Source organism: Balaenoptera ricei, chromosome 13 (assembly GCF_028023285.1).
Source record: "Balaenoptera ricei isolate mBalRic1 chromosome 13, mBalRic1.hap2, whole genome shotgun sequence".
Taxonomy (NCBI): domain Eukaryota; kingdom Metazoa; phylum Chordata; class Mammalia; order Artiodactyla; family Balaenopteridae; genus Balaenoptera; species Balaenoptera ricei.
Window position 1 is genome coordinate 30,651,885 of NC_082651.1, and position 20,363 is coordinate 30,672,247.

At 41.0% G+C, this 20,363-nt stretch overlaps 1 protein-coding gene across 1 annotated transcript in view; it reads left to right on the forward strand.

Moving 5' to 3' along the window:
* The window catches only part of TACR1 (tachykinin receptor 1), a 319,532-nt gene extending 300,769 nt beyond the window's left edge, over window positions 1–18,763 (forward strand). The window contains exons 3-5 of the mRNA XM_059942414.1: window positions 8,661–8,811; window positions 16,726–16,922; window positions 18,472–18,763. Coding sequence (XP_059798397.1) covers window positions 8,661–8,811; window positions 16,726–16,922; window positions 18,472–18,763 — 640 coding nt within the window. The remainder of the gene's footprint in view (window positions 1–8,660; window positions 8,812–16,725; window positions 16,923–18,471) is intronic.
* Window positions 18,764–20,363: the final 1,600 nt, after the last annotated feature.

Consider the following 20,363-nt stretch of genomic DNA (forward strand, 5'->3'; position numbering starts at 1 on the left):
TGTCTGATACGAGAATTGTTACTTCAGCTTTCTTTTCATTTCCATTTGCATGGAATATCTTTTTCCATCCCCTCACTTTCAGTCTGTTTGTGTCTCTAGGTCTGAAGTGGGTCTCTTGTAGACAGCATATGTATGGGTCTTGTTTTTGTATCCATTCAGCCAGTCTGTGCCTTTTGGTGGGAGCATTTAATCCATTTACATTTAAGGTAATTATCAATATGTATGTTCCTACTCCCATTTTCTTAAATGTTTTGGGTTTGTTATTGTAGGTGTTTCCCTTCTCTTGTGTTTCTTGCCTAGAGAAGTTCCTTTAGCATTTGTTGTAAAGCTGGTTTGGTGGTGCTGAACTCTCTCAGCTTTTGCTTGTCTGTAAAGGTTTTCATTTCTCCATCAAATCTGAATGAGATCCTTGCTGGGTAGAGTAATCTTGGTTGTAGGTTTTTCTCCTTCATCACTTTAAATATGTCCTGCCACTCCCTTCTGGCTTGCAGGGTTTCTGATGAAAGATCAGATGTTAACCTTATGGCAATTCCCTTGTGTGTTATTTGTTGTTTTTCCCTTGCTGCTTTTAATATGTTTTCTTTATATTTAATTTTTGATAGTTTGATTAATATGTGTTTTGGCATGTTTCTCCTAGGATTTATCCTGTATGGGACTCTCTGTGTCATAGAAATGACTTTTAACTATTTCCTTTCCCATATTAGGGAAGTTTTCAACTATAATCTCTTAAAATATTTTCTCAGTCCCTTTCTTTTTATCTTCTTCTTCTGGGACCCCTATCAGTCAAATGTTGGTGCATTTAATGTTGTCCCAGAGGTCTCTGAGACTGTCCTCAGTTCTTTTCATTCTTTTTTCTTTATTCTGTTCTGCAGTAGTTATTTCCACTATTTTATCTTCCAGGTCACTTATCCGTTCTTCTGCCTCAGTTATTCTGCTATTGATCCCATCTAGAGTATTTTAAATTTCATTTATTGTGTTGTTCATCATTGCTTGTTTCCTCTTTCATTCTTCTAGGTCCTTGTTAAATGTTTCTTGCATTTTGTCTATTCTATTTCCAAGATTTTGGATCATGTTTACTATCATTATTCTGAATTCTTTTTCAGGTAGACTGCCTATTTCATCTTCATTTGTTAGGTCTGGTGTGTTTTTACCTTGCTCCTTCATCTGCTGTGTGTTTCTCTGTCTTCTCATTTTGCTTATCTTACTGTGTTTGGGGTCTCTTTTTCACAGGCTGCAGGTTCGTAGTTCCTGTTGTTTTTGGTGTCTGTCCCCAGTGGCTAAGGTTGGTTCAGTGGGTTATGTAGGCTTCCTGGTGGACGGGACTAGTGCCTGTGTTCTGGTGGATAAGCCTGGATCTTGTCTTTCTGGTGGGCAGGTCCACGTCTGGTGGTGTGTTTTGGGGTGTCTGTGGCCTTATTATGATTTTAGGCAGCCTCTCTGCTAATGGATGTGGGCTATGTTCCTGTCTTGCTAGTTGTTTGGCATAGGGTGTCCAGCACTATAGTTTGCTGGTCGTTGAGTGAAGCTGGGTCTTGGTGTTGAGATGGAGATCTCTGAGAGATTTTCGCTGTTTGGTATTACGTGGAGCTTGGAGGTCTCTTGTGGACCAGTGTCCTGAAGTTGGCTCTCCCACCTCAGAGGCACAGCCCTGTTGCCTGGCTGGAGCACCAAGAGCCTTTCATCCACACGGCTCAGAATAAAAGGGAGAAAAATAGAAAGAAAGAAAGAAAGAAAGAAAGAAAGAAGGAAAGAAAGAGGATAAAGTAAAACAAAGATAAAATAAAATAAAGTTTTTAAAATAAAAGATAAAAAATAATTATTAAGAAAAAAAATTATTTTTAAGTAAAAAAAAAAACAACAAACAAATGGACAGACAGAACCCTAGGACAAATGGTGAAAGCAAAGCTATACAGACAAAATCTCACACAGAAGCGTACACATACACACTCACAAAAAGAGGAAAAGGGGAAAAAATAATATATCTTGTTCCCAAAGTCCACTTCCTCAATTTGGGATAATTCATTGTCTATTCAGGTATTCCACAGACGCAAGTACATCAGGTTGATTGTGGAGCTTTGATCCGCTGCTTCTGAGGCTGCTGGGAGAAATTTCCTTTCTCTTCTTTGTTTGCACAGCTCCCAAGGTTCAGCTTTGGATTTGGCCCCGGCTCTGCGTGTAGGTCGCCTGAGGGCGTCTGTTCTTCCGCTCAGACAGGACGGGGTTAAAGAAGCAGCTCATTCGGGGTCTCTGGCTCACTCAGGCCGGGGGTGCGAGTGGTATGGAATGCGGGGAGGGCCTCTGGCAGCAGTGGCAGGCGTAACATTGCACCAGCCTGAGGCGTGCCATGTGTTCTCCAGGGGAAGTTGTCCCTGGATCACGGGACCCTGGCAGTGGCCAGCTGCACAGGCTCCCTGGAGGGTCGGTGTGGATAGCGACCTGTGCTTGCACACAGGCTTCTTGGTGGCAGCAGCAGCAGCCTTAGCATCTCATGCTCGTCTCTGGGGTCCACGCTGATAGCCGCGTCTCAGGCCCATCTCTGGAGCTCCTTTAAGCAGCGCTCTTAATCCCCTCTCCTCGCGCACCAGGAAACAAAGCAGCAAGAAAAAGTCTCTTGCCTCTTCTGCAGGTCCAGACCTTTTCCAGGATTCTCTCTCAGCTAGCTGTGGTGCAGTAACCCCTTCAGGCTGTGTTCACACCACCAACCCCAGTCCTCTCCGTGGGATCCAACCGAAGCCCAAGCCTCAGCTCCCAGCCCCCGCCCTTCCCGGCGGGGGAGCAGACAAGCCTCTCAGGCTGGTGAGTGCAGGTCGGCACTGCTCCTCTGTGCGGGAGTCTCTCCACTTTGCCCTCCGCATCCCTGTTGCTGCGCTCTCCTCCATGGCTCTGAAGCTTCCCCGCTCCGCCACCTGCAGTCTCCGCCCGCAAAGGGGCTTCCTAGTGTGTGGAAACCTTTCCTCCTTCACAGCTCCCTCCCAGAGGTGCAGGTCCCATTCCTATTCTTTTGTCTCTGTTTTTTCTTTTTTCTTTTGCCCTACCCAGGTACATCGGGAGTTTCTTGCCTTTTGGGAGGTCTGAGGTCTTCTGCCAGTGTTCAGTAGGTGTTCTACAGGAGCAGTTCCACGTGTAGATGTATTTCTGATATATCTGTGGGGAGGAAGGTGATCTCTACGTCTTACTCTTCCGCCATCTTCTCCTCTCTCCCCTCAGAACTTCATTCTTTTTTAAGGCTAAGTAATATTCTATTTTATGTATATACCACATTTTGATTATCCATTCATCTAATGAGGGGCATTTGGGTTGTTTCCACCCTTTGGTTATTGTGAATAATGCTGCTATGAACTTTGGTGTACAAGTATTTGTTTGAGTCCCTGCATTCAATTCTGGGTATGTATCTAGAAGTGGAATTGCTGGGGCATATTCCTGTCATTCTTAATTATCCCTGTTAGAGCATGGACCTGTCTATAACTCATTTTAGTTGAAATTAAGTCCATACTTTTTCTTTCTCACAAATGAATAACAAAATAACTTTTCCTTCTTAAAAAAAAAAAAAAGATGCTGATAATTTATGTTTACTGATTTAGCTTAGCATTTTCCTAATGGTCTGATCTGTGAATTTCTAAAGAGTACTTTGTGGGGTTTTTTGTTGTTGTTGTTGTTTTTAACATGTTTATTGGAGTATAATTGCTTTACAATGGTGTGTTAGTTTCTGCTTTATAACATAGTGAATCAGCTATACATATACATATATCCCCATATCTCCTCCCTCTTGCATCTCCCTCCCACCCTCCCTATCCCACCCCTCTAGGTAGTCACAAAGCACTGAGCTGATCTCCCTGGAGCACTTTGTTTTAAAGTATAGATTTCATTTTTTTATTCAGGTATAGTGAGGCCAACAGATCAGGACATGATTTCCATTGAAAAGATAGTTTATTACTCATAGTTCCCAAGAAGAAGGCGCACACCACCCCACAGAGGGTCACAGGCAGAGAGAATGGAGAAACTGTAGGAAAGTCTTTTACTATGTTTTTGAGGGAAGCAGCCAGTGAGGCAGGGTAAACAGGCCTGGCATTTTCTTGTTTGAATCATTTCAGTGGGCTCCAGTGTAGGGGCTGCCCATAGATGTCTGAGGTGGCCCTGGGGTGATTAGGGCAGGAGGATAGTATCCTGCACTGTAAAAGCCGTCAAAAAGCAGATAGACGGCAGGTAGGGGCCTTGGGTTGTTTAGTTTGCATATGAAGTCACACTAGCAGTAGTTATCTCTAGGAGTTAGCTAGCTCTGGACAGGCAGTCCCTCCTAGATCATCAGCAAGACCCAAGATGTCAAAGCATCAGATACAGAAACTAGAAAATATCATTAATACATACTTTAGTGATGTCATTAAATCTCAAACAACAATATAGTAGTTCCAAGAGGCTTGTAGGCCTTGGATCTGAAAAGGTGATTCTCAATGTTAGCCATATTCTAGAATGGCTTGGGGAATTTTCTAAACTGGTTTCCTGCTCCCACACTCATGACCAATTACATGAGTATCTCTGGACACTGATCATTTAAAAATCTCCCCCGATTTTTCTCATGTGATTCTGAGCTTGAGAACCACTGGTCTAAGTGTTTCTCAAAGTCTGAACCAGAACCAGCAGCAGCATCACCTGGGAGCTTGTTATAAATGCAGATTCTCAGACTTACCTCAGACATGCTAAGTTGGAAACTGGGTGGGGCCCAGAGTGGGGCCCAGCCCTCCATATTTGTACAAGCCCTCTAGGTGATTCTGAGGCTGGTTTAAGTTTGAGAACCACTGGTCCAAGGTAAGGAGCATCTGTGACTTGACTGCAGTATTCTCCCATCACATCCCTGACTCCAAAAAGATGCTCAGTGCTCTGAGGCAAAGACCCCACAAAGCTCAGTTAACATGTTTTTATCACCAAGTAAGTATTGGTCTTCAAAAGGGAGGGCTGTTCTTACAGATAGAAGAAGTAGGTGCAACCTGCAGGTTCCCAGGATCTCCCTGACACCATAGTCTCCAAACATTTTGATTTCAAGCAGTATCTATACAGCAAACAGGAAGAGGGACTGAGATCAGGTAGGAAACCAGTATGCAGTCACTGCTGTGGTGACTAGAGAACTGAGGCTCCCAAGAAGTCTTCCAGAGGAGACAAAGTGAACATTGAAAGTCCAGTAAGACTGGAACAGCCTGTCTGCACAGAACAACCTGTCTATACATAACAGCTTGCACTAAACACCCTGCTTTGCTGAATCTGTGGCTTGTTACTTTAAGAACTCTTCAAGTTTCTTCAAGTTGCAAATGTTAGCATTCAGAGGAGGCAGAATAAGTGGTAGAGCTGGGGGCTCTGCAAAGAAGTGCATGAAAACAAACTATTGATAAAGGAGAAATTGAGGGAGTAAGTGGGTTTTCCTTTTTGGAAAAAAATATTGCAGAATATAAGCATAAATAGTGGAAGAAAATATCACTGGGTGACTAGAGCTAATCAATGAATTTGGTAAAGTTGCAGGATACAAAATTAATGCACAGAAATCTCTTGCATTCCTATACACTAATAATGAAAGATCAGACAGAGAAATTAAGGAAATAATCCCATTCACCATTGCAACAAAAAGAATAAAATACCTAGGAATAAACCTACCTAAGGAGGTAAAAGACCTGTACTCAGAAAACTATAAGACACTGATGAAAGAAATCAAAGATGACACAAACAGATGGAGAGATATACCATGTTCTTGGATTGGAAGAATCAAAATTGTGAAAATGACTATACTGCCCAAAGCAATCTATAGATTCAATGCAATCCCTATCGAATTACCAGTGGCATTTTTTTACAGAACTAGAACAAAAAAATCTTAATATTTGTATGGAGACACAAAGACCCTGAATAGCCAAAGCAGTCTTGAGGGAAAAAAACACAGAGCTGGAGGAGTCAGACTCCCTGACTTCAGACTATACTACAAAGCTACAGTAATCAAGACAATATGGTACTGGCAAAAAAACAGAAATATAGATCAATATAACAGGATAGAAAGACCAGAGATAAACCCACACACATATGGTGAACTAATCTATGACCAAGGAGGCAAGGATATACAATGGAGAAAAGATAGTCTCTTCAATAAGTGGTGCTGGGAAAACTGGACAGCTACATGTAAAAGAATGAAAATAGAACCCTCCCTAACACCATACAGAAAAATAAACTCAAAATCGATTAGAGACCTAAATGTAAGACCAGACACTATAAAAATCTTAGAGGAAAACATAGGCAGAACACTCTTTGACATAACTCACAGCAAGATCTTTTTTGATCCACCTCCTAGAGTAATGGAAATAAAAAGAAAAATAAACAAATGGGACCTAATGAAACTTAAAAGCTTTTGCACAGCCAAGGAAACTACAAACAAGAAGAAAAGACAACCCTCAGAATGGGAGAAAATATTTGCAAATGAATCAATGTACAAAGGATTAATCTCCAAATATATAAACAGCTCATGCAGCTCAATATTAAAAAAAAACAAATAACCCAATCAAAAAATGGGCAGAAGACCTAAATAGACATTTCTCCACAGAAGACATACAGATGGCCAAGAAGCACATGAAAAGCTGCTCAACATCACTAATTATTAGAGAAATGCAAATCAAAACCACAATGAGGTATCACCTCACACCAGTTAAAATGGGCATCATCCGAAAATCTACAAACAACAAATGCTGAAGAGGGTGTGGAGAAAAGGGAACCCTCTTGCACTGTTGGTGGGAATATAAATTGATACAGCCACTATGGAGAACAGTATGGAGGTTCCTTTAAAAAATAAAAATAAAATTACCATGTGACCCAGCAATCCCACTACTAGGCATATACCTAGAGAAAACCATAATTCAAAAAGACACATGCACCCTGATGTTCATTGCAGCACTATTTACAGTAGCCAGGTCATAGAAGCAACCTAAATGCCCATTGACAGATGAATGGATAAAGAAGATGTGGTACATATATACAATGGAATATTACTCAGCCATTAAAAGGAATGAAATTGAGTCATTTGTAGAGACGTGGATGGATCTAGAGACTGTCATACAGAGTGAAGTAAGTCAGAAAGAGAAAAACAAATATCGTATATTAACGTATATATGTGGAGCCCAGAAAAATGGTACAGATGAACCGGTTTGCAGGGCAGAAATAGAGACACAGTGTAGAGAACAAACATATGGACACCAAGGGGGGAAAGTGGTGGTGGTGATGGTGGTGGTTGGATGAATTGGGAGATTGGGATTGACATATATACACTAATATGTATAACATAGATAACTAATAAGAACCTGCTGTATAAAAAAATAAATTAAATTAAATTTAAAAATTAAAAAATATATATCAGTGGCTGACTTTTCTCCATTGGCAAGAAGCTGATTCTGTGGTCACAGTCCTGTGTTCTAATCTCAGCTCCTCATTTTACCAGCTGTGAATTTAGGAAAGTTAATTAAATTCTAAGCTTTGGTTTCCTTATCTACAAAATGGGATTATGATAGTATCTACCTAATCATTTGTTTTGAGGATTAAAGAAGATAATGCCAGTAAAGTGCATGGCACTGTGCTATTCACCCAATAAAATCTAACTTCCAGTTCAGCTATTAATACTATCATTAATGTTATTATGAACACAGTGACCTAGAGTAAACCCCTCAAAATATTAGCTCTTCTCATTATTATTATTATCAGGAATGCTGAGGCTTTGCATTAAACTCACATCAGGGGGAAAGGCCTATAACTAGCCAGACATGCCAAGGACCATCTGAGAAAAAATATTCTTTCTCAAAATTCAAATAACTTATTAAAATGTCCAACTTACAATGAGCTTCATCTTAAACAGAATAGGATAAGTTGTGCTGTTGTTAGAAACCTCAAAATCTGTGGTTTAACACTTCAAAGGTTTGTTTCTTTCTCATATTCCAATCAGACTCAAATCATTTGGTACCTGTCCTCCAAGTGGTAACTCAGAGACCCAGACAGCTTCCATCTGGAGATATATATTTAAGGACCAGGCTTAGAAGTAGCTTAAACTTTGTGGCTCTCACCTACTGATCCTAATTCTAGGATAAGTCTTATCTCTCTCCAAGATAATTATACTTATATCCGTGAAGCCATTTGTTATTTAGGATAGACTGTCTCATTAACCATGACGATGGTTCTCATCTGAATGTACTAGTTGGTCTATGTCTCTGCACCAAAACTGACCCTAAGTTTAAATCTGACAAGTATGTATTGAGCAGTAAAATCACCGCCTTTATTCTAGAGAATATACTTCCATTAATGCAGCCTAAGATTGCATTTTCCTTTTGGAGGGAGAGGTAAGCAATATTGAACTTAACATCAACTAAAATTGCCGTAGGTATACAACAGATTCAGTTCCCTCTGATCGGTGTTTTTTCTTCTCTTTTCATTCTGAATAGGAATCTCCATTACAGAAAAAGTCCACAAGAAAAACATAAGTTGAAGAGATTTGCTTTCTCTACTTTATCCATTATCACCCATCCATCCAATGCAGGTGGCTAGCCTTATCATCAAAGCTTATTAATGGCAAATGCTGAGAAATGTAACTGTCAAGGCTTGACCAACACTATTATTTCTTGAACTGACCCCTCCCATCCACCTTGTTGCAGGTACCACATCTGTGTGACTGTGTTGATCTACTTCCTCCCCCTGCTGGTGATAGGTTATGCGTACACTGCAGTGGGCATCACACTGTGGGCCAGCGAGATCCCTGGGGACTCCTCTGACCGTTACCACGAGCAAGTCTCTGCCAAGCGCAAGGTGAGCAAAGGACAGGCAGCACTTAACCCATCCTGGCATAGGTGACAGACCAGCAAGCTTATGAGCCCCAGAGCCTCAGGAGACCCAGAGGCAGCAGGCACAAAACATCCCTGGGTCCTGGGAACAATAGAAGGGAGTGGAGGAAAGGGGAGGGGAGGGGAGGGATGGGATCTTTCTTCAATGTTTTCATAACCTAGGCCTGCCTCTACAGGCATAAGCCACCTCACTCTCGCCTTAAGGCTAATTGAAAACTGTCGAGTCATTAAAACACAAACACACATATTTAACTACAAAAGCATGAAGAGTTATTCAGTTCTCTTTTATTATTAAAATTTGACAAAATAGTACATATACTTGGTTCAAACATCAAAAAATACTAAAAGAAACAAAATTATGGTGATGGAGAACAGACTAGGAGTTGCCAGGACTAGTACTGGGGGAAGAGTCTGCCTACAAAGGGATAGCATGAGTGAGTTTCTTTGTGATGATGGAGCAGCTATGTATCCTGATTGCTGTGGGTTTTTCACTTATCTCTGCATATGATAAAATTTCATAGAACTATACACAAAAAAAATGCATGTAAAAAGTGGCAAAATCCAAATGCAGTCTGTTAATAGTACTGCACTATCATCAGTTTCCTGATTTTGATCATGTGGCATAGTTATGTAAGATGATATCATTGGGAGAAGCTGTGTGATGGGTACCTGGAAACTCTCTGACCTATTTTTACAACTTCTTGGGAGTCTTAAATTATTTGAAAATTAAAAGTCAAAAAATATATTGAGTCTTACCATGAAAGGGCTTCCTCCTTTCTAGGTCCTCCATCTACACAGTTCCCAAATGTATGTGTACACACACACACACACACACACACACACACACAAACACATACACACACACTATGATAACCACAGTTGTTGTTAATCCTTTCAGATATTGTAATGCATTTATAAGCCAAATAAATATATATTCTTTTCTTTCTTACACAAATAGTAAATACACGCTGTTCTTCCCCTCATTTTTAAATTTAACAATATCCACAAAATCTTCAAAAATCAATATAGAAAGAGATTTCTCATTCTTTTTTTTCTCTTTTGGTACTTCTTTGCATAGTATTTCATTGCGTGGATGCTAGATAGCTTTTCTTTTTTACTGAAATACAGTTGACTTACAATAGTATGTTAATTTCAGGTGTATTACATAATGATTTGACATTTGCATCCACTAGCACCACAATAATTCTAGTAACCATCTGTCCCCATACAAAGTTATTAAAATATTACTGACCATATTCCTTATGCTGCTTATTACATCCCCATGACTTATTTAAGGTTTGTACCCCTTAATCCCCTTCACCCATTCCACCCACCTGCCCATCCCCCTTCTTTCTGGCAACCACCCTTTTATTCTCTACATCTTTATGAGTCTGCTTTTGTTTTGTTTGTTTCTTTGTTTTGTTTTTTAGATTCCACATATAAGTGAGATCATGTGATATTTGACTTTCTCTTAGGATAATACCCTCTATATTCATCCATGTTGTCCCAAATGACAAGATTTCATTTTTTAGTGTCTGGGTAATATTCCATTGTATGTGTGTGTGTATGTGTGTGTGTATATATATATATATATATATATATATATATATATATATATATAATATATTTTTATATCCATTCCTCTATCAATGGACACTTAGGCTGCTTCCATATCTTGGCTATTGTAAATAATGCTCCTATAAACATCAGGGTGCATGTATCTTTTCAAAGTGTTTTTGTTTCCTTTGGATAAATACCCAGCGGTGCAGTTGCTGGATCATATGGTAGTTCTATTTTCAATTTGTTGAGGAATCTCCACACTGTTTTCCAGAGTGGCTGCACCAATTTACATTTCCACCAACAGTTTACAAAGGTTCATTTTTCTCCACATCCTTGCCAATGCTTGTTATCTGCTGTCTTTGTGATATAGCCATTCTGACACGTGTGAAGTGATATCTCATTGCGGTTTTGGTTTGACGAGTGATGTTGGGCATCTTTACATGTGCCTTTTGGCCATCTGCATGCCGTATTTGGAAAAACATCTCTTCAGGTCCCTGCTATTTTTTAATGCAGTTGTTTGGTTTTTTTGATGTTGAGTTATATGAGTTCTTTGTATATTTTAGATATTAATCCCCTATCAGATATATTATTTGCAAATATTCAGTAAGCTGCCTTTTTGTTTTGTTTATAGTTTCCTTCACTGTGCAAAAGCTTTTCACTTTGATGTAGTCCTATTTGTTAATTTTTGCTCTTGTTTCCCTTGCCTGAGGAGACAAATTTTAAAAAAATGCTAAGACCAGTGTCAAAAAGGGTGCTTCCTATGTTTTCTTCTAGAAGTTTTGTGGTTTCAGGTCTTCCATTTAAGTTTTTATTCCAGTTTGAATTTATTTTTACATATGATGTGAGAATGTAATCCAGTTTTATTTTTTTGCATATAGCAGTCAACTTTTCCCAACATGGTTTGTTGAAGAGGCTTTATTTTCCCCACTGTAATTCTTGCCTCCTTTGTCATAGATTAATTGACCATATGGGTGTGGGTTTATTTCTGGGATCTCTATTCTGTTCTTTTGAGCTCTGTGTCTGTTTTGTGCCAGTACCATACTGTTTTGATTACTGTAGCTTTTAGTATGTTTTTGAAATCAAGAGCATAATGCCTCCAGCTTTGTTCTTCTTTCTCAAGATTGTCATGGTTATTTGGGGTCTTTTGTGTTTCTGTATATGTTTTAGAATTATTTGTTGTAGTTCTGTGGAATTGCCTTTGGTATTTTGATAGATTGCATTGAATCTGTAGGTTGCCTTGGGTAGTATGGTAATCTTAACATTATTAATTATTCCAATCTGTGAGCATGCTATATCTTGGTTTTTGCTTGTGTACCCTTCAATTTATTTTATCATTGTCTTATAGTTTTCCAAGTACAAGTTGTCTACCTCCTTGGTTAGGTTTATTCTTAGGTATTTTATTCTTTTTGATGCAATTGTAAATGGGACTGCTTTCTTAATTTCTCCTTCTGATATTTCATTGTTAGTATATAGAAATGCAACAGATTTCTGTATATTAGTTTTATATCCTGAAACTTTATTGAATTTGTTTATTAGTTCTAATGGTTTTTTGGTGGCTTCTTTAGGATATTCAATGTATAGTATCCTGTCATCTGCAAACAGTGACAGTTTGACGTCTTCCTTTCTAATTTGGATATCTGTTATTTCTTTTTCTTGTCTGATTGCTTTGACTAGAACTCCCAATACTACATTGAATAAAAGGGGTGAGAGTGGGCAACCTTTTCTTGTTTCTGATCTTAGGGGAAATGCTTTCACCTTTTCACCACTGAGTATGATGTTAGCTATGGGTTTGTCACATATGGCCTTTATATGTTGAGGTATGTTCCCTCTATACCCACTTTGTTGAGAGTTTTTATCATAAAAAAATACTGAATTTTGTCAAAAGATTTTTCTGCATCTATGAAAATGATCATATGATTTTTCTTCTTCAGTTTGTTAGTGTGATGTAACACATTAACTAATTTGCTGATGTTGAAACATCCTTGCATCCCAGGCATAAATTCCACTCAATCATGGTGTATGATCCTTTTAATGTATTGTTGAATTCTGTTTGCTAATATTTTGTTGAGGATTTTTGCATCCATGTTCATCAGTTATATTGGTCTGTAATGTACTTATTGCCATTTTGTTAATTGTTTTCTGGTTGTTTTTATAGTTCTTTATTCTTCTCTCTTTTTTGCTCTCTTCCCCTGTGGTTTAACGTCTGCCTTTAATGTTATGTTTGGATTCCTTTCTCTTTTTTCATGTGTATCTATTAGAGATTTTTCTGGTTTGTGGTTACCATGAGGTTTATATATAGTAAACTATATATACATACACATGTGATTTTTTTTTTTTTATGGCTGCATTGGGTCTTTGTTGCTGCATGCAGACTTTCTCTAGTTGCAGGTTGTGGGGGCTACTCTTTGCTGTGGTGTGAGGGCTTCTCACTGTGGTGGCTTCTCTTGTTGTGGAGCATGGGCTCTAGGTGCGCAGGCTTCAGTAGTTGTGGCATGCGAACTCAGTAGTTGTGGCTCACAGGCTCTAGAGTGCAGGCTCAGTAGTTGTGGCGCATGGGCTCTGTGGCATGTGGGATCTTCCCAGACCAGGGCTCGAACCTGTGTCCCCCGCATTGGCAGGCAGATTCTTAACCACTGCACCACAGGGAAGTCCCACATGTGATTATTTTTAAGTTGGTGACCACTTAAGTCTGAACACATTCTAACCACCCTTCATTTTTATTTGCCCCCCCCCCACATTTAATGTTTTTGACATCATATTTTACATCTTTTTGTTTTGTGTATCCCTTAACTACTTATTGTGGATATAGATGATTTTACTACTTTTGTCTTTAATCTTCCTACTAGCTTTATAAGTGGTTGATCTACTACTTTATTGTATGTTTGCTTTAACCAATGAGATTTTTCCTCTCATAATTTTCATATTTCTGGTTGTGGTCTTTTCTTTTCCCCTTAGAGAAGTCCCCTTAACATTTCTCGTTAAGCCAGTTAAATGGTGCTGAATTCTTTTAGCTGTTGCTTGTCTTAAAATTTTTATCTCTCCTTCAAATCTGAATGATAGCCTTGCCAGTTAGAGTATTCTTGGTTGCATGTTTTATCCTTTCATCACTTTGAATATATGGTGCCACTCCCTTCTGGCCTGCAAAATTTCTACTGAAAAGTCAGCTGACAGTCTTATGGGAGTTCCATGTATGTCACTATTTGTTTCCTCTTGCTGCTCTTAATATTCTCTCTTTATCTTTTTTTTTTAAATTTTATTTATTTATTTATTTATTTATGGCTGTGTTGGGTCTTCGTTTCTGTGCGAGGGCTTTCTCTAGTTGTGGCAAGCGGGGGTCACTCTTCATTGCGGTGCACAGGCCTCTCACTATCACAACCTCTCTTGTTGAGGAGCACAGGCTCCAGACGCGCAGGCTCAGTAGTTGTGGCTCACGGGCCTAGTTGCTCCGCGGCATGTGGGATCTTCCCAGGCCAGGGCTCGAACCCGTGTCCCCTGCATTGGTAGGCAGATTCTCAACCACTGCGCCACCAGGGAAGCCCTTTATCTTTAATATAATGTGTATTGGTGTGGACTGCTTTGGGTTCATCTTGTTTGGGACTCTTTTGCTTCTTGGACATGGATGTCTGTTTCCTTTCCCAGATTGGGGAACTTTTCAGCTATTATTCCTTCAAATAAGTTCTTTGATGCTTTCTCTCTCTCTTATCCTTCTTGGACCCCTATGATGCAAATATTTGTACACTTTGGTTGTCCCAGAAGTCTCTTAAACTACACTCATTTTTTGTTAATTATTTTCTTTTTTAATTTTTTGTTCAGCTTGGGTGTCTTCCAGTTTGCTGATCCACTCCTCTGTATCACCTAATCCACTGCTGATTCCTTCTAGTGAATTTTTTATTTCAGTTATTGTATTCTTCAGCTCTGTTTGGTTCCTTATATTTTCTAATTTTATTTAAATTCTCATTGTGTTTATCCATTCTTCTCTCAAGTCCATTTAGCATATTATTATCATTACTTTGAAATCTTTTTCAAGTAGATTGCTTATCTCCACCTCATTTAGTTCTTTTTCTGAGGTTTTGTCTTGTGCCTTTGTTGAGAACATATTCCTCTGTCTCCAAAAACTGTGTGTATTTATTTCTCTGTGCTTATTTCTACGCATTAGGTAAGTTGCTTACATGTTCTGATCTTGGAGAAGTGGTCTTGTGTTGGAGCTGTCCTGTGGGGCCCAGCAGCACACTCTCCTCTGATCAACAGAGCTATATGCTATAGGGGTGCCCCCTATGTGTGCTGTGTGGGCCCTTCTGTTGTGGTGGGACTGACTACCGTGGGCATGCTGGTAGGTGAGGTTGGCCCCCAGCCCAGTTCACTGCCGACCCTGCCTTGTGACTGCTGGCCCACTGGTGTACAGGGCCAGGTCCTGGGGCAGCTGGCTGTGGGTCTATGAGGGCCCTGGGGCTGGTACCAGCCCACTGGTGGGTGGGTAACCTCCCAGAGCTAATAGGCTAGAAGAAGAACTCCAAAATGGCATTTGCCAAAACCAGTGTCCTCATGGTAGAATGAGTTCCCCAAAATGGCTGCCACTGGTGTTTTTGTCCCCAAGGATGGTCCCAATTGCTTCCTTCCTCTCCAGGAGACTCTTCAAGGTCAGCAGGTGGGTCTGGCTCAGGCTCCTCTCAAATCACTGCCTCTGTGCTGGGACTCAGAGCATGTGAGATTTTTTGTGCACTCTTTAAGAGAAGAATCTCTGTTTCCTACAGCTCTCTAGCCCTCCTGTGTGCAAGCCCTGCTGGCCTTCAAAACAAGAGATTCTGAGGGTTTGTCTTCCTGGTGCAGGACCCCCTAGCTGGGGAACCTGATGTGGGGCTCAGACCTCTTGCTCCTTGGGGAGGACCTCTGAAATTGTGATCATCCTTGCATTTGTGGGTGACATCCCCAGGGGTATGGGTCTTGACTATACTGCATCTCTGCCCCTCCCATCCATCTCATTGTGATTCCTTATTTATATCTTTAGTTCAAGAAAATCTTTTCTGCTAGTCTTCAGGTCGTTCTCATTGATAGTTGTTCTGTAACTAGTTGGTGTGCCCATGGGAGGAGATGAGCTCAGTGTCTTCCTACTCCACTATCTTGGCCACACCTCTCCTCGGTCATTTTTTCTCTGAAGGTTTCTTGGGAATAAAAAGGAATGGGTTAAGCAATCCCACTACTGGGCATATACCCAGAGAAAACCTTAATTCAAAAAGACACATGCACCCCAATATTCATTGCAGCACTATTTACAATAGCCAGGTCATGGAAGCAACCTAAATGCCCATCTACAGACAAATGGATAAAGAAGTTGTGGTACATATATACAATGGAATATTACTCAGCCATAAAAAGGAATGAAATTGAGTCATTTGTTGAGACGTGGATGGATCTAGAGACTGTCATAGAGAGTGAAGTAAGTCAGAAAGAGAAAAACAAATATCGTATATTAACGCATGTATGTGGAACCTAGAAAAATGGTACAGATGAACTGGTTTGCAGGGCAGAAGTTGAGACACAGATGTAGAGAACAAACATATGGACACCAAGGGGGGAAAATGGCGGTGGGGTAGGGATGGTGGTGTGCTGAATTGGGCGATTGGGATTGACATGTATACACTGATGTGTATAAAATTGATGACTGATTAAAAAAAAAAAGGAATGGGTTATATCACCCAGTATTCATAAAACCATTTTATGAATATCCCCTTTAAACATCTGACACTCCCTTACTGCAGCTGTCCAAATCCCACCCCTTCTCTTTTCCTCCCCCGAGTCTTCAAACCTAGAAGCCTGCTCTGGTTCATGGCCCCTTTCCCTCTGCTGCTTCCTCCTCATTCCTGGGTCTTTTCCTCCTGAACACCCATACCCCTTTGCTCATTAATCTGGTCTCCCTTGGTTTCTCCAGTCATTGCCCAGAAGTATGGTATAACACAGTAGTTCTCAAACATGAGTGCACATCAGAATAATCAGAAGGGCTTGTCAAAGTCTGAATTCTGGGTCCCACACTCAAAGTTTCTGATTCAATTAGTCTGGAATGGGGTCCAAGGATTTGCATTTCTGACAAGTTCTGTTATGGTTATGTTGCTGGTCCTGGGGCCACCCTCTGAGAATCACTGACATAACCAAAGTCCTTTGGTACCACATATAAATGGTCCTTCCTCCACCTTGAAAGGTGTTATTATAATTACTTTACACCCCATATCACACTGTGCACAGTCAGGGGGCAGGATAAGACAGAAAATAACCATGAGAAAGGGAGGATGTGCTGGTGGTCTCACCTGTCTCACCCTCTTGCCAGGTGGTTAAGATGATGATTGTTGTTGTATGCACCTTTGCCATCTGCTGGCTGCCTTTCCACATCTTCTTCCTCCTGCCTTACATCAACCCTGATCTCTACCTGGAGAAGTTTATTCAGCAGGTTTACCTGGCCATCATGTGGCTGGCCATGAGCTCTACAATGTACAACCCCATCATCTACTGCTGCCTCAATGACAGGTAAGAACCCCATCCCCCATACTCCAGGACAAGAAACTAATCATCACACTGTTCAATCCGCTGACTGAACCATGTGATGATTAGTTCTCTGTAGCCTTTACCACTCCCTCTTGTCTCACAGCTGGCTTTCCTCATTTAGGTTGGCTACTTGGGGACTACACAGACAAATGGTCTTCTTGTCACCATGCAGGAATATGAGCTCTGAGGAGACTTTTTTTTTCTTTTCCAAGATGAACCAGAAATCCATGTTTTTATGTGAAATCTTCTAACTTTTAAACATTCGTTACTAAGTCAGTAGTAGAGGGTGGGATGCAGGGACAGATAAAAAACCCTCTGTGATTAATACATATAAAGCAGGTTGCAAGCTGGATCAAGCTCATGAATTGCTCAATCTGCTCTATGGATTCCATGCACAGAGGGCTGTCCATGCAGACAGAGAGAAAGAGAATCAGAGAGAGAGAGAGTCAGAGAGTGAATGAGTCAGAGAGTGATAGTGAGAGAGAGACTGAGAGAGAACAAGAGAGAAAGAGAGAAATTGATGCCACTAGAATAATTATCCACCACATGGCATCTTTTCCCTTCTCTGGTCTCTAATTTTCTTCTTCCCATCCATCATAAAATCTGGGCAGCTTTGTCCAGTTTCTTCCAGCACTTCCAGCAGGACAGGGTAAGCAAAAAGAAGTCAGAGCCTCAGAGACCTGATTCTGCCTTTACTTGGCCACAGGGGCCAGAAGAGCCTTCCCTGAAGTGGAAGCCAACCTCAGACAAGTAAGAGAAGGTAGAGCCATCTAGAATGGTATTCAGCAATAGGGAATTCACCACTATGTGCAGAGTCCCCAAGAGGGAGATGGTATGCCATAGTGGCAGCTCACTCATTTGGAGCACCACCTCAGCCTCTGTGAAAAAGGAGGCAGGAGAAGGAGGGGGAGGGGAAAAAGGCGTGTCACATTTATAGCCAACAGTTATCAGCCTATAACGTGCCTTCTCTGAATGAGACACTCAGGTGCTATGAATTTGGGGACAGTTATTCCATGGGACTTGTCCAAATGGTCTTGTTTGTCTAACTCATGGATTTATCTTTCTTCTAGGAGCCTCACAACATACGTAAACATTTCTAAGTTTAATCTCCCAAAAGCTAATTCTGAAGGGATATGATTGGCAGAAAATCAGTGGGCTACTTGAAGGAAAGGACTGAGTCTTGACACAGTATTGTGCATATAGTAAACACTTGGTGAATGTTTTTACTGATGTTGAACTGACCCAAAATCAGCTGACCCTGAACCAGTGGAGGCAGCATATTTCAACAGCCACCCTAAGTACAGACATGCATTTGACATGAACTTGTGTTCTAGTCCTGGATTTGACCTTGATCACTAACCTTTGAATCTTTTTGCCCTTAGCATCTTCAGCTGTCAATTAATTTTAAAAAATAATAACACAGTGTCTCATTTGGGTTTGTCCACATATTAAAGAGCTACCGCAATGGTGGGAACACCCTCTGAAAGCAGGTCATACTCAAGGATTACCTCTCCTTCCACTCTCTCTTCAGGTTTCGTCTGGGCTTCAAGCATGCCTTTCGGTGCTGCCCTTTCATCAGTGCTGGTGACTATGAGGGGCTCGAAATGAAATCCACTAGGTACCTCCAGACGCAGGGCAGTGTGTATAAAGTCAGCCGCCTGGAGACCACGGTCTCCACAGTGGTGGGGACCCATGAGGAAGACCTGGAGGAAGGCCCTAAGGCCATGCCTTCATCCCTGGACAAGACCTCCAATGACTCCTCTCGCAGCGACTCTAAGACCATGATGGAGAACTTCAGCTTCTACTCCAACATGCTCTCCTAGACTACAGGGCCTTCAGTAGGCACAGTCACCTTTGTCTTTGTCTTGCTTCATTTCATGCATGGATAAATCCTCAATATAGAGACCATAAGAAACACTCTTGGGGCTTGTGAAAGGGTCAGAATAGTTTAGGAAAAACATTCCATTCTGGAGTCAAAAACCTGCATTCTTCTATGTCTTTGCCACCCACATGCTGTGTGACCCAAAACAAATCATCGAACTTCTCTGAGCCTGTACAATGGGAAGGTTAGACTCGATTTTCTCTACAATCCATTCCAAGATTCTAGAATTAACTTTAATTGTATGTTGGCACTCATTTCAGGGTAATTCCTGCAATGCAGCAACAGGTCCAACTGATCTGTTTTCCTAGAGCTGCTGTCTTATTTCAATAAAGGTGTTCTCAGTCTTGCTTAGGTTATTTTCCTTTAGCTGGTGGCTCATACTCCATCAGCCTCTGCTTGATAAGGTGAACAAAAGGAGGAACCACATAAAATCTGAATGAACGATGTAACACTCTCTTCTAAGCACCCATGAAAAGAAGGCATACTTCTGCCCCTTTTTGGCATCTCAATATCTCAGTGCATTATGGGATTGAGAGCCTCAAGTTTATCTGCATTATGTCCCCAGTGACTGTCCTGAGCAATCAATGCAGATAGAATATGGCCACTGATACTAGCTAATGTCTGTTATGAACCAAGACTCAGGAGAACTGTGCAATACTTAATCTATCTGATCCTCTCTTTCCTTATTTGTAAAACTATGAGCTGAACTACATCATCTAGGGGTCCTTTTGAATTTTAACATTCATTGGTTCAATGATTGTGTCAGTCTTTTTTTTGTTCAACCAAAAATTTGTAGTCTCAGGAAGAATAGAAGCAGTAAGTCCAGCAAATTAACACCTGGCTGCTAGAGATGTAGTAACTGCTAAGACCATGTATCAGTATCCACATATGACTTTCTCTGATTTATCCTAAAACTGTGAGCACTTTGCTTCTCCTGAAGATTTTGGCCTTTGACGGAGCAGAGGACTTCGTGTCAAATCCTACATCTCTCTATCAGGCTTTAACAGGCTAAGTCTCCCAGCTGGAGAATGCCACCAGGGAAGAAAAACATGTAGGCTCCCTGCTCTGGCCTTTTGGGTATCTTAGGGCGGGGCACTCACCTAGATTTTTAGCTTTATACTAGCATAAGGCATGAGCTCAGATGCACAGTGACTGAGGAGGCTGCACCCTGCAACAACACTTGTGGGAAGAGACCACCTTGCATCTTCCCTTTAGACTCTCTGAATCTCCCCTTCCTGCCACCAGCTTTGCTGGCCTCCTGTCTAAAAGAGGTGGGATGATCAATCAACCCTACAGAAGAGTCAGTTGACAGAGAGTCATGAACTTAAAGCTTCGTGCCCTGACACAGTTTGGGGGTTACAGCAGGTGAGTGTGCAGTTTCTTTCAGTCTCCCAGATCTGTGCTTTGTCCAGATGTGGCTGAAAGCAGAAACCTCACGTATACCATAAATGCCTTCTTCGTGGTTCAAAGAATGCATGCACATATTCTGCATCCATCATGTTGAGGGAGAACCGTGCTGCACATAGGGTTTACAGCCTTTA